The sequence below is a fragment of the Hemibagrus wyckioides genome, linkage group LG22 (genome assembly GCF_019097595.1).
Source record: "Hemibagrus wyckioides isolate EC202008001 linkage group LG22, SWU_Hwy_1.0, whole genome shotgun sequence".
Lineage (NCBI taxonomy): Eukaryota > Metazoa > Chordata > Actinopteri > Siluriformes > Bagridae > Hemibagrus > Hemibagrus wyckioides.
In genome coordinates, this window is record NC_080731.1 from 10,022,122 (window position 1) to 10,036,720 (window position 14,599).

The 14,599-nt window shown below is 40.1% G+C and overlaps 1 protein-coding gene and 1 long non-coding RNA gene across 9 annotated transcripts in view; one reads left to right on the forward strand and one right to left on the reverse strand.

Annotated features, from left to right (window-relative positions):
* Window positions 1-14,599, forward strand: part of LOC131343673 (uncharacterized) — a 69,812-nt gene that overhangs the window by 19,727 nt on the left and 35,486 nt on the right. The gene's annotated exons all lie outside the window — the stretch shown is intronic.
* Window positions 1-14,599, reverse strand: part of rhobtb4 (Rho related BTB domain containing 4) — a 38,489-nt gene that overhangs the window by 10,694 nt on the left and 13,196 nt on the right. For 5 of the 8 annotated variants that reach the window (XM_058375513.1, XM_058375512.1, XM_058375511.1 and 2 more), the window contains 6 exons: window positions 8,043-8,244; window positions 7,683-7,786; window positions 5,473-5,658; window positions 4,578-5,379; window positions 2,848-3,067; window positions 1,569-1,687 (listed from right to left, as the gene is read on the reverse strand). In XM_058375513.1, the coding sequence (XP_058231496.1) occupies window positions 1,569-1,687; window positions 2,848-3,067; window positions 4,578-5,379; window positions 5,473-5,658; window positions 7,683-7,786; window positions 8,043-8,234 (1,623 nt within the window). In that variant the 5' untranslated portion in view covers window positions 8,235-8,244. Of the gene's footprint in view, window positions 1-1,568; window positions 1,688-2,847; window positions 3,068-4,577; window positions 5,380-5,472; window positions 5,659-7,682; window positions 7,787-8,042; window positions 8,245-10,262; window positions 10,418-12,503; window positions 12,649-12,821; window positions 12,850-14,599 lie in introns of those variants that run through there. The other 3 variants (XM_058375508.1, XM_058375510.1, XM_058375514.1) reach the window with 3 other exon arrangements.

Below are 14,599 nucleotides of genomic sequence, written 5' to 3' on the forward strand. Positions count from 1 at the left end.
ACTTAAGAGTGAATACTGTTTGTGTAAATAGGTTTGCTGTGAATTGAAGTGTACTGTGAGGTCAGGAAACACCAGAGCACACAGACTTCCTGCCACTGCAACTTTAACTATGTGACAAACAAAGATATGAACATAGAAACAGAGGCCTGAGGTTTGCAGCCGCCTTCATACTGCAACTTGTTTATTCAGCACAATTTTCATAAGAGAATACCAACGTCTACAGAAATAAAATCTGCTTGCCAGCTATATCTATCTAACCCTAATCAATGAGAAGGACATTTTTCCCCAGAATATATTCACTCAATATCCTATACATTTTAAAGGTATTTTGCACTTTGTCCTTTCCTTATATGTCTATTTATTATAATGAATAAAGTCCTTCTATCCAATGTCACACAGAAGAGGATGGGCTCTGTTTTATATGTGATTCCTTTCAAGGTACTGTCCTTATTCTTTCCACCATGTGTCAGAATCAGAATCAGCTTTATTGCCAAGCACTAGTACTTAATAATGTAAAGCAAGGGAGCATAAATATAAAGGACCTATGAAAACTATATGAATAAACATAAAAATATAAAAGAAAATCTAAGGAACTGAACCAAAAAGAAATATTAACTGTATAATAGTGCTGAACCAGTACAAATGCAAAAATTCTTTGATTCTTCAAATGCAGCACCCTTCCATTAACATAGGACACTGTGCAGAATCCTCGACTTCTCCAAACAATTTTCACCCACTCCATCATTCCACAAAGCAGACAGAGTGTTCCCTACTGTTAAAACCTTCCCTACTGGAAATAAGGTCAAAGTGTGCTTCCTAAAACCACCTGGCCACATGCTACAGATAAGATTTAATCCAAATCCATGCAACAAGATTTAAAAGCATCTCTGGAGCGTCTGTTGAATTTGTCTGCTTTCAATTAAAGCTAAAAGCTCGACAGTGACACAGCATAGAAAAAGAGAAAATGAAAAGAAGACAAAGCAGTCAGCCAGTGAAATCTCTCTCAGCAGTGCTTTGGGAACTTCAAAGTAGGCAAGACCAGACAAGGCCCAGACGCCCCTAATTTCTTTCCTCCAAGAGATTTCCAAACACATACACAAAGCAGACATCGCAGCAAGCATTTCAGTGTGTGTGCGCATGTTCCTACTGTCCTATGACCTCGTCTTTTTCAGTCTTTTTGGGTCAATTTGCCCAAATGCTCCTCTTGAGGGGTGCCAAGTCCAGCAGGATGCATCAGTCATCTATATGTGATGGTTTCTGGCTGCTGGCATTGCAATGTGGGTCAGGTTGCCATGGCAGTAGCCTAATTTCAAGTACCTGTGCCAGTTACTGTTAAAGATCTTATAAAGCCCTTGAGAATTGTGATTTAGTATCAAGGCGGTCTTATATAAGCAGTCCCTTTAAGGGACAGTCACTGAAATGTCAGGAAAAGTAAAGGATGGATATGAATGGATAAATAGATGTATGTGACTTTTAACCAATGTACATCAGGTTCATTGTGCACACGTTAATGCATCTGATGAAGATACACACCAAATCAATAGCCGGATATTAAAATCACAGCTTACCTCCTCTATGTAGCTCTCCATGAAAGACCCACGGAACATGGCCGCCATCCAGTCGCAGCTGGAGATGAGCAGAGGCTTGTGGGCAGGTAGGTAGCCATCATCCAATTGGAACACCACATCTAAAACCATTCGGAAAAGAGCACACATCTTGGCGTGTGTCACAGAGTCGGGGCTACAGAGGGGGAAGACAAACAAACACAGAGAGACAGACGGAGAGACAAATAGACAGACAGACAAATAATAAATAGACAGATACACAGAGCTAATAAGAAGACCGAAAATAGTGAGGAGGGGCCTGGAAGTTTGGGGCTAGATATGAAAAAAATGTTCTTGAGGTCATTTTAATCTCTGAAAATCTGTGCAGTTTATTTATTCTAAGCTGCAATATCAGTGATCCATGTCTTTATTTCAAGTTAAAAAAAACCCCCTGATAAATATTAAATTAGAATTTATTAATTAATTTACTAATTTATTCATTCATTTATAATTTATTTTATTATGTCAAATAATTCAGTGACTGAACAATACATTAAGTTTGTCTCCAGATCCCTGAACAAAATATTATTAAGATCTTGAAATATTTCTTTCCAGTAATCAATACTAAGATCATGAATATCTAGTGTGGAGGTTGCATGGTGATTAGTCATCTTTAACAAGTCACAAAATCACACTTAAATTAAACATTACAGCTATCATTTGTGCCCCTGCTTTTTGGTGCCCCTCCAAAAATAATTTGCACCAGTCACCACTGATAGCGTTCACACAGCAAGCGTGAAAAGAAGGAAGGCATCTAAAGCAGACAGTTCGGAGAGATTAATAATGATGGCACTGGTCGAACAGAGAAAAGCAAATTAGTCGCACAGTGATATAGAGGAAGATGGTTAATCGTCATTAATGACATTAAACAGACACACATACAAGACATGACCGACACAAATAATGCACAGATAACACTTAGCACATAAATCAGACAGACTGCAAACACAAATACAAAACAATAACATAAAAGAGTAAAAATACATCACCAGAAGACATTATGGGCAATTCTATTGAAATTCAACTAATCAAAATAGAACTGCAAGTTCAACAAGTTGAACTTATTAGTCACATTTATATATGAAGTGGTTCATGGCTGCAGACTAGTAGTAGATGTTACATGACAAAATAACAACATACTTACCTTCACTGGCAAGAACATCTACAGTAACAGATTTAAGTTGAAAATAATATTTGTGACAAAACATGAGGTTGGAGTTGAAGCCAAACATCAGCTGCCTACCAGCAAAGGTGCCTTTGCTCAGGCACTCTTTGATTCGGTTGGCCCGACGCACGTGGAAGGCTTTGGTGATTTCCTGGTTCATGAAGCTCTCACGGTTCAGCACGTTGGCCACCATCATGCGCAGATCAAAGACTTCTAGAAGCTCAGCGATGGTGGCCACCTGCATCAGGTCACTCCGGCCTTCATCTAGGTGACCTGTGTACAGGTACTGCAGCACGGCCTGAGCAAACGTGAGAGACAAAACTCAGCAGCTCTAGAAATATACATGCAAGCCTATTTGCTCGTTCAAACACCACTATATTTAGCCCTTTCATGCATAAATCATTTAAACATCAGATCTAAATTCTTTCGATGGGTTGCTCAGGTGCCCATTAAAATTTTATTTATTTTTTCAAATCATGCATATTAAAAATAATAGGTGTCTTTGTGTGACACCACCATGAGGATAAAGATAAAAGAATAAATCGTTATAAAATAAATAAATACATTCTTATAATTTGTTTATAAAAATGAACACTCGGCACTAAAATTGTTAAAGACCCAAATTAGAGACAAAAAAATAAGTAATAATATTATTTAATAATAAAATAATATTTTTTGGAAAAAATAAAAAATAAAAAATATTTTTTATATATATATATATATATATATATATATATATATAGAGATAGATAGATAGATAGATAGATAAATTAGAGACATTGAGAGCAGTAAATAGTTTATAAATCAGGATAATGACATGTCAAATTAAATGAATTGACCTCAAAATTAAATACAGTAATACCTTGACTTATGAGTTTAATTGGTTCTGTGACCGAGCTCGTAACTCAGTTTGCTCGTATATCAAATTAATTTTCTCCATTAAAATGAATTGAAATGCTATTAATCCGTTCCAGCCCCCCAAAAATCACACCATTTTTTTTGTATAAGAAAATAAGAAAAATGTACTTTATAAATAACAAATAATGTATACCAAAATAATAATACATAATAAAAGAGAATGTAAAGAAATAAACTGGTTTTATTAAGTGTATTTTCCCTGAAGATCAGACGAAGATGCTGGTGGAGGTGGGAGGAGATTAGTGGAGGAGTTTTTCATTTCGTGCTCTATTGCTTAACCTAACTTACTCGCTACACACTTAATGCTATAATTAATTAAATTTAACTTACACACTATGCTACACTTTATCGCTAAACTTAATTGCTACTTTTTTCATTTTTATTTTTTCACTTCACTTAATCATCTTCTTCACTGACTTTTGCCTTTTTCTCCACACATTTTCCTCGCTTTCACTTGCAGGGCGTTTCAATAAAAACCTGTCCAAGGAGGTTTGTTTCTTCCTCCCTTTCAAAATGTTTGGAAAATGAGTGAGGAAGTGTCGTTACACAGCGCCAACGCACAACCTGGAGAGATAACCACGTGAACTGACCGCTCGCTGGGCTACCGAGTGGCAGGTGGCGTAAGCTCGCCCGCTCGTAACTCAGATCTTGGCTCGTATCTTAAAGCAAAACTCTCGGAAAACTCGTAAGTTGAGTCACTCGTAAGTCAAGGTTTCACTGTAATTCACCTCACCAAAGTGAATCTGAGGTGAATTACATCTTATATTTTCCTAAAAATAGCCTCACCTGTCCACAGGAGTGGACACTAGAGTTGAAAATGCCAAGAAGTTCAAAATTTTCACATCACATCTTAGATCACATGTAGATTATATTGTCTTCATGTTTCTTACCCTGAAAGGTGCCTCCTGAATGAGTTCATCCATGGACACAACTGTCATGAGTCTTGGTCGACCCGTTACAGGGTCATCCACCCTTTCCAGGTACACACCGAGGAAGCCCCGACCCCATCCTGAAAGCGGACGGCCCGTCCCCAGGGACCCCACAGGGTACTGGCCCCTGGCTGGGAGGGCATTATCACTTTGGGAAGTCCTCATTGAGCCCTGCTCCAGGAAAAGCAGTCTCCTGCTTCCCTTGGTCCCCCCATCACCATCTTTATCAATGTCAAGGCTCTTGGCACGTCCTGCCTGCTCTTTGGCTCCTCTTCGACTTTGCTCCTCCTCCTCACCACCCTCCAGAGTCTCATCTCCATCCTTGTCCTCCTCTGTGGATCCTAGGTCCATGGTGAACAGGTCGTAGAACTTGGAACAGGAAGTGGCTAGGTAGACCTTATGAGCAAAAACACGAGTGGCACCACCTTGGAGAAGGAACAGGACATCTGAGCATAAAGGCTGGCAGAAAAGAGAGTCAGGGCCTTCTCCATCCATGGGAGGTGGGTCGGGGATACCTACTACAGGCCTCGGGGGCCTGGGAGGCAAAAACGGGGCCTGAAGAAGAGGCCGCTGAACCTTCTTCAAATGGGACTTCCAGAACTGGAGGTGGCGGCGAGAAATCAGTGCTGCACGGATGGCATTGTCAAAGACGTCCTTGACGCCAAACTGGGCGACAATACTGGTTTCGTAGTAGGGCACCCCTAGTTCTTTAGCCACCTCATGGCCTCGCTCTGGTGGAAGGATGTCAGTGGGTTTTATGGGTCTGAGGGCAAAAAAGTGATAAGCAAATTAAATACAAACTCAAGCAAAACAAAGGTTGAGAAGGTAATTCGAGGATAAAGGATTTGGGTCATACTTTGCCAGAGGCCTACGAGCTCGGTTCACTGCGTCCAAGTCAGCATAACGCAGGTCCAGCTGACAGCCCACCAGAATGATAGGGGTGCGGGGGCAGAAGTGCTTAATCTCGGGATACCACATGGTACGGACATGGCGGAGGGAGTTTGGGTTAGCCAAGGAGAAGCAGAGCACCACCACATCAGACCTAAAAAAAAACGTGCACTATTGAGATTTTGCAAAAACATCAACCATTTATTTCCTCAGAGGTGAAACATTCAGCTGTTGCCTTGATACATACTTAAATCACTGTGTTTGGGCTGATTTTGTTGTGACTTAGACAGTGTATGAACAAAAGAAAAGGTGGATAATAATCATGAATATTAATGACAGTATGGCAGACAAAAATAAACAGAGAGCGTTTGTGCAAATAATGATTTCACACTAGGCTTTAATTATCCCAGATTCTTTACAGGGGCTTCCCTATTCTTCTCTGAGACATAAACTAATGAGGTGTTCACAAACAGTTGTGTGCATGCTGCCAGGCATTCAGGAAAGCTTTCTACTTTATTCAGTTTTTCCAACATGATCTATTTTCTGGCTCACCACTTAAGAAATAAACATAAGTATATATCTTATATAATCGTTCCATTTTATTATTATTTCATTCGGACTCAGAACGACTAAACAGTGGGGCCTGCCCTCAAATGTATTTAAACAAATCTGTCTTATTCAAAATGATGTGATTAAACCACCGAATGGCTTTTACACTCACTCGCTGATAGGAATTCCAATCAACACTCAGTCAAAGCTCATTATGAAGCTAAGGCTGCTTTTTTAAATCCATATCAGCATCCACATGAAAAAGGTCTGAGGCACTGACTGACTGCAGAGGTCAGGATTCACACACATCTGTGGATTTGGGTGTGTGTGGGAGAAACAGAGTGTGAATGAATCATACCAAGTGTACATTTGAACTAAGGAAAACATTGTTAAGACAAAATCCTGAACAAACATAAGCATGTTCTTGATTACTTTACCAGTAACAGTAATTATCAATAACTTTTTCTATTTGTGTGTTGAAAGCAAAACACAGAGGCATGCATTAACTTCACAGATCACTGACTCTGTACTTATCCAAGTATTATGTATATACTGTAGATTCTGTGATTATATTACTGGATGTATAGGCTGAAACTTGTCCAACACGGAGTTTGCCTTTAGGGCTGAGGTTTTATTGTGGTGTGCTTAAAGCTATGGATTGAGGGACACTATTTTCCACATTAAGTTACCCTTTCTGAAGAAGTACTCTGGCTCTTAGACCAGGTAAGCAACAGCTCCTCATATATTTGATGCTTAAACAGAACTATTTACTCAATAAAACACCCACCAGTGGAATCTTTCTAGGAACTTCTCTTTCATTGATTTGAATCTCCAATGCAAAGCAGAGAGAAATATTGGCCACTGGCCAAGGCGGGTGCATGTTGGGTAACGGTTGATGATTTGGTGCTGTGTTTTCATAACAGGACAGAGACATTAACAGCATGTCAAAATCCAGCACACAAAATCCTGCCCAGGCACAACAGCTGAGCTGGCAATGGTACTTAGACCCAGAATAGTATGCTTGCACTTTGGACATGTCTGACCAACACACAAGCACTGGAAAAGCAATAAGATATGAACATTGTGTTCTTGCAGGCAAACAGATAAATCACCCAGGATTTCACAGCTTTGATGAGTGCAGTAATTAAATGAATGCTCCAGCTACGTGCATCTCTATCTACAACATCTGTTACCATGGCAAATAACTGACATATTTCCTTGTAATGAGAAAATATATACTGAGAGCATATACTGAACAATATACAAAAGACTATGGTTTTTTTTTGGTTCATACCCTAAACCTTATCACCCTACATTCTCCCCTTGGCTCAGCTTCCCTCTGAGATCCTACGCTAAACGCCCCTGAGCCAAAATATCATTACTGATCTACAGATCCTTTAATAAGCTCCTCCACACAGCCCAATTATGGTGCATTACCAAGCCAACCGGCAGGATTATGTCAGAACCCAAATCTTTACAAGCCTACATGTGCCACTTGGTTTAGGAAGATGAGTGGAAATCTGAGTATAACAAGAGACTGTAGATGGAATAATGAGAAGTGGGAATGTCGTGTCTCAGTGGAGCGTAAATAAGCTTACGTGAAAAATAATAGAATGTGGTTTTACTGACCTGCCATAAGCAAACCTTCTGTCTTTGTGATGGTCTCCGAATGTGTCCCACAGCCTGAGAGACACGCTCACTTCATCCACCACATCTCTAGATCTTTCCAACACCTTGAGATGAGAGAAAATTATGTCCTTATGTATTCGTGATAAAATGCATTGTGGTTATTTGACCCAGGCATATATGACTGTTGCATGGTGAGGATTATATCAAAGAGGTGATGTCATTATTTTTTGTCAGTGTGACTTTTAAGAGTGGAAGCCACCCATTTCATGCAGCGCTGTTTCCCGTACAGAGGTAACAATGTAGCCTTATTATATTTGTATACATTCCAATGCGTTGTGCAGACGCCACACGTCTACCCACCTCCTGGCACACACGGTACTGGTCGATGGCCCACACGGTTGGCACGTGGGTGGCGAGCAGCTGGTACTGCGTGAGGGTGGCATTGCAGGCACGAGCACAAATAAGGCGGGTTTTTCCCACCGCGTTATCACCCACTACCACACACTTTATAGTCTCCACATTAGGCCTTTCATAGTCTGTGTCTATATCCATGGAGAGGGCCCTGAGAGACAGAGAGAGAGAGCGAGAGAGAGAGAGAAAGGGGGGAAAAGGAAAACAGATGCATGAGGAGATCATAGTCAAGCACTGGTTATAAATACAAATGTGACACACATAATGTACTAATTTGCCTGTTAATATGAGTCATTAAATTATGGCACCATAAAGACGCTCCTAATGTTTACTGATGAATGTTTAATGTTGAAAATCTTAACAAGGGTCCAATTTCATGTCTCCAAGAGAAAAACAAAAGGGATCACTTGTTTATGCACTCCTCCCAGGAAGCAGCACAAACATCCTTCATTTCAGTTTTCCTTCTTCTGAGCGAGATAGCAGCCTTCCTGAGGATCTGCGAGAGCCAACGCTACTAACGGAGACCAAAGCCCAGTGGCAGAGTTTATTTTGGAAAAGTGCGCAAGAGTCCCATCTGCTAATGTGGACTCCATGAGCTTTAGTGCGCACGCTCACACTCTCACACACACCTACTTAACTCCCCAGGCATTAATCCTCACTAAGACAAGGAAGGGAAAAAAAAAATCATTACCTACTTAAAGGATGCTGTTAGATTTGGCAACTGAGCAGCATAACAGTACATGCTGTAACCTAATATCCATGACAACAACTAAAAAGGCTTTTGTAAACTTGGAAATGATTAAGCAATGAGAGTCAGCAATGGAGGAAATATATGACGAAAGTGTAGAATGAAGGAGCTGAAAGTTGGCAGGTTAGTATGATCAGGTTAAAGACACCTGTCCAAGACACTTAGATATCTTGTTTTCATGGTTAAAATGGAAAAAAAGTGACTCCTGGCATTACAAGAAGACTATCAAATTCAATTTGTATTGAATATTGAAAAATCCTGCTCCAGTTCCTTTCAGACTTCCAAATGTCATTATCCAGAGAGCCATTCATTCACTGACATTTCTCCACACACTCCAACACTACATTCCTCAGCTCCACACACCTTAAAAGCGTCCCTCATGCAAGAACGAACAAAGCGGTCGCCTTGCAACGCTTTCCATTCAGCGAAGGATACAGCTATCTGCATTACAAGCAGTAGAGCATTCTGAAATCCAGCTCTGACGGGCTTCCTAAAAAAGCATCTATGAAAGATTAATAGAGCTGCTGCTTATTATGCCATTGACAAAGACGTCATTGCTGTGACCTGCTATGCCAAGCTGGGGGGGTTGTCTAAAAACAGCTCCTATTCAGAGGGACATACGAGCCATCTTTTCAGCCAGCGTGCTCCTCTCATCTCATCTCTCAAGGATGAGACGGCAAGACCGGCATCGTTCACCAGAGGGATGAAAAAAGAAGAATGAAGGCAAGAAACACACCCCGCTCTCCAATAAGCTGTAATAAGTTCTCCAGCGTACGCATTAGAACGTGTCCATATTGTCTCAGTTTTCTCTTACACGGCTTGTTCGCTGCTACATGAATCTATGAATCATTCCTCATCTTCCTTCCAGGATTTAATCAGTGTTGATTATGGTGATGGTCCAGTGACAGAAAATATCAAATCATAATATTTGAAAATATTTTCACAATACACCACCATGTGATGTAAACTGTCAGAAAATGTGGCATTTTTCACATTTTAAAAAATAGGAAAACATATTTTTACAGATTTTTTAAAATTTAACATCCATAAAAATGACATAACATGGAAACAAGCAGCCACTAATACAAAAATAGTTTTCCCAGATGTAGGCTCAGTGTTTTTTTTATTGTTTTATAGAGATCCCTGTAACCATAAAAATATCATAGACATCACTTGATTTTGTATTACAAACTGTTAAAAGGCATACCAGGCATATTATTTAAATGCATATAATAATAATATTTTATTCTAACATTATTGATATTTAAACTAGCTGTAAAAATGGTGGGTTGTGATTTCCACCATTGTGACTAAATTAGAAAATCGTGCACCCCCTGGTTAGAAGTCAAACCACTTTAAGAATCTTTTTCCGAGCTTTCAAAAATTCTTTTTTGCTAAGAGTGTAGGAGGAAGCAGCCTACCTTGAAGTTTCTATTTCGAAGTGCAGCCGTTTCACATGTTGCTCAAAGTAAACAAAAACTCTACTTTGCTCACACAGGATAAGAGCCAACTGACAAGGATCAATGGTTAACTTGACTTTATGCTAATTATACTTGCGATGACCCAGCATCCTGAAATCGTTGCTAAGGGTCGAAGATAACGTTAGGAACTTGCAAAATGCTGTAAAGAAAATATAATACATAGTAGCAGTGCCTACATTTTGTCAATGAAATGAAGTGTTTCACTAAAACACCATGCCTCCGACAAGTACAGAAAAGACCAAAAAGTCATGCTGTGCTTATGTAATGCTTCCACGTTGTTATTTCCCTTTAATCCAGGACCATTTAATCAAATCGTTTGGGTATTTTCTGATTTAGTGCTTCTAACGTTAGACACACATGGCAGCTGTGTTTTAGAACAGAAAGGCGCTTGCTACCTACGATCTCTGCAGGCCATTAATCAGCTTAGAGACAGAGCAGTGTATGATGTAACCTAACAGCAAATACCTTTTTCAGAGGTATAAAAAAGAGAGAGAGAGAGGATATCAACCCTCCTGTTGCTGTCTCATTGTCTCTTACTGAATAGCAGTCATGTCAGGGATTGAGCTGAACGAAGTGCAACATATGATACTTTGGTTTAAAATAATGAATATTAAAAATACTATATATATATATATATATATATATAAATAAATACTATATATATATATATATATATAAATACTATATATATACTATATATATATAAATACTATATATATACACCATGCTGCAAGCAGATGAGCTGAGAGCAAAAATTCCAGAAACCATACACCTTAAAACCAGCATAGAGTTTCACTTCCATCAGCTGACCGACAAGCTGTCTCACACTACAGAACACACACACACACCTACCCAGGGGTAGACACAACAGGTATCAGTCTATCTCTTGAGCAGGGACAATACAGTGAGTCAAAATGCTCAGAGATTCAGTGGTGCTTTGTTAGTGAGTGTAGAGAAAGGCACATGTTTGAAGCTGTCTAATGGGAAGTTGGGGTGGGAGAGAGAAGAGAGACAGAGAGACAGACAGAGAGAGTAATGAAGGAATGCAATGAGGGACAGCCAATGTGGGTAGGAGAGAGAGAGAGAGGGGGAGTGAAAGAGAGAAAGAGATAGAAAGAGGCAGACGCCTACTCCATTCACAAACATTTCACAGCCCACACAATAGTCCTTCTGCTCAATTCAACTGAGCCAAGCTCTGTTTCTTTAGACTTTATACACAAAGTTGGCAGTTTATTAGGTACACCTAATGGACGTCTACACGAGGTAAACATCAGATATCAGATACACCTGTCACAAAGATCATTATATTGGATCACTAATATATACAATTACTGACTGTGCTAAGCACCTTGCATAATCTCTCCTCTGTCCGTTAAAAAAGAGACCAAAACAGTATCACTGCTGAACATAAATAATTTGCATGATGGACCAAATAACATGCATGCTGGTTAAACACTGTCTACACTGGGCACTTCGATAGACCAGCCCACCGTGCTGTAGGTGTGCAGGTACAAACCAGCTTTTTTTCCATGCAAATTTTGTTTTAACAGTCTTTTCTTTATCAGAGATGAGACGTAGATATCTTCTACTACAGAGACGGTCAGGTTGTTTAGTCTGCAGTGTTTGGATCAGATTCAACTCTGAATGCGCAGTGTTGGCATCAGTGCAAAGGAGGTCTAAATTGAACCCTAATTCTTTAAGGTGGTCCCTGCTTACGAGAGAAACCAGCTGGGTGCTAGGTGGTGCCACTGACTTCCTCAGCATTGAGCAGAAATTGCATTTCTTGAACTTAAGCAAATATACACAGGAGAAGGGATGGTTACTTTGGATGACTGGAGATCTATAGCTTTGGCTGGATTCACAAACAGATGCATACAGTGTGTAAGTGATCCAACGTGTATACAACATAATGTTAAAAGAAAAAAACAGTTACATTGCAGCTGCACATCTCTATACTTGGATCTAAACTTTATAAACACACTTAAGGACAAAAAGATCATCCATGTGAATATGATTAAAACAAGGCAATACACTCTCCAACTGGATCTGTCTACACACTGATCACAAGAACAATAGCAAACCAAAGGAGACTGCCCTCCATGGCAGAATGTATGTGTGTGTGCATGTGTGTGTCCATGAGTTTTGTAACAACTTTATTTGCAAAGGCTGATCAGTCCTTACCTACACATAACCAGGAAGCACAGGTTACACGTCTTCTAAAACACAGCTGTCTGTAAGTCTCCCATGAGAGTAGACTTCTCACTACAAAACCACACGTCATGCTGTGAACATTCTCTTTCTGCTGTTTCATGTGTCTGTTCACTGCTTTCTCCAGACACTACATTAGGACAGAGTTATATAAAGATGGCACTGATGTTGTTGTTATTCACGCACCTAATCACTGGATTATGTTCAAGACACCAATGTGGCGATCTAGTTGCATTTTGAATCTGTGACAAAAGTGAAATATTAGAACAAAAACAAGGAATATACTTTTACCTCAATATAGATGGTAGTATCAAATATTCTAGAAGAGAAGAAACAAAGAATAAGTGATGTGTACGGGAGCAGTGAGGCCTTGACCAGGACCCAGATAAAGCAAGCTATTTACTCTCTTCTGAGTCATCTATCAAACTCCAGATCTCGTATTATAACCATTAAGGCTACCCTGAAAAAGATATCCAGTCCATTAGAACTGACTGACTTAAAACAACACCCAGATGACGCATGCAAGGCTGCAAAGTCATCTAAGCCATGCACTTAAATGCATGCATGCATGAATCAGGATGCTAGTGAACAACATAGCAACCTGCCAAGCAACCTCTCTGCAATGGTTAACTAGGCAAAACACTCCCAGTGATTGCGGTCCTGTGGACCTCAGCTGTCTGATGCTCACCAAACATATCCACACCTTTAGCCCTGAAAGGTAAACTCAGCCAAGGACAGAGTAAGGCTCATTAAGTCTGGCCAGGACTCCTTCCTTAAGTTCCAACACTGCTGCCAAAGTTAATTTCGAGGTTGAGTCTCTTTTTATCTGAAAAAGTGTGTGTGTGTTTTATTGCAGTGCCATTTCCCAGTATCATCTCTTTGTTTGTGCAAGAAATGCAGGCTATGCAAATACTTCAAGTACTTAACCAGCTACGCATTATATATCTTTTCTGGAAGGAGTTTTAATCCCAAACTATTGGCAGTGGAAATGGTGTGTGTATTTTGCAAACTCATAACAACTTCTTTCCCTTACAGATCGCTACAGAGCAAAGAAATGTACTTTTCTTTATCTGCAGGAACAGATAAATCCTACACAGGGTCATTAAGAGCCTGGAGCCTGTCCCGCGGACTCAGTGCTAGGTGGGGGCTACCGTGGATGGGGTGCCAACCTAGTTCAGGGCATAATCTCACTTTCACACAATTCAGAAATGCCAATCAGCCTACAACACACGCCTTTGGATGGGGGGCAGAAAACAGAAGTACCCAAAGGAAACCCCCAAAGCACAACAATCAAACTACAGAAACCCGGGGCAAATGTGCTAAACACTAAGCCACTAAGGATTATAGGGGAAATGTGAGGACACTTTAATGCTTGATAGCAGTGCTGTCAGTGTAGACAACATTCACCAGCCTATCTAAGCTTGTGTATGAGTCTGAATTGCATGTGCTATTGTTTGTTTTGTTTTTTTTTTGGGTCTGAACATTAAATAAGTAGACTGGAGGAAATAATCTGGGATTGTGGCCTGGTTGCTAAAAATAAACAAAAGCCAACATTCAAGGAAGAAAACAGATTCAGAGTATTTCCTGCGATTACATCAGGTGAAGAGATGCTCAAGAGAAGAGAAGCTTCAGCGCGGCCATTGACAAGCAGCCCATTCATTCATATTTCCAAGCATTTCTATTCATTGAGAATGCATTTCATTAAGAAATGCAAATCAAGCGCGTGCTTATGGAATGGGAATTTTTTGGCTCTGGAGATAAACTGTTAACTAAAGCTTTTGTTTGTGTGTGTGTGTGTAGGTGTGTGTATGGGGGGGGTATATGAGGTGGGGGAATGGGTTTCAGAAGTAAGCCGCAAATATCTTGTGCAAAGCAAAAAAAAGGAAAAGATGCAGCAGAGCGGAGCCAAGCCCATGCGCCTTACCGCGACCGGACAAAGGAAAACAAACCCAGGTGTGTGAAGCAGCACAAACTGCAGATAGTCTGCTGTGACAGCTGCAATTCCACCCAAATAGACGCAGCATTGAATTGCAACACTCAGTGTAACGGTGTCTTGATTTTTCACTAAG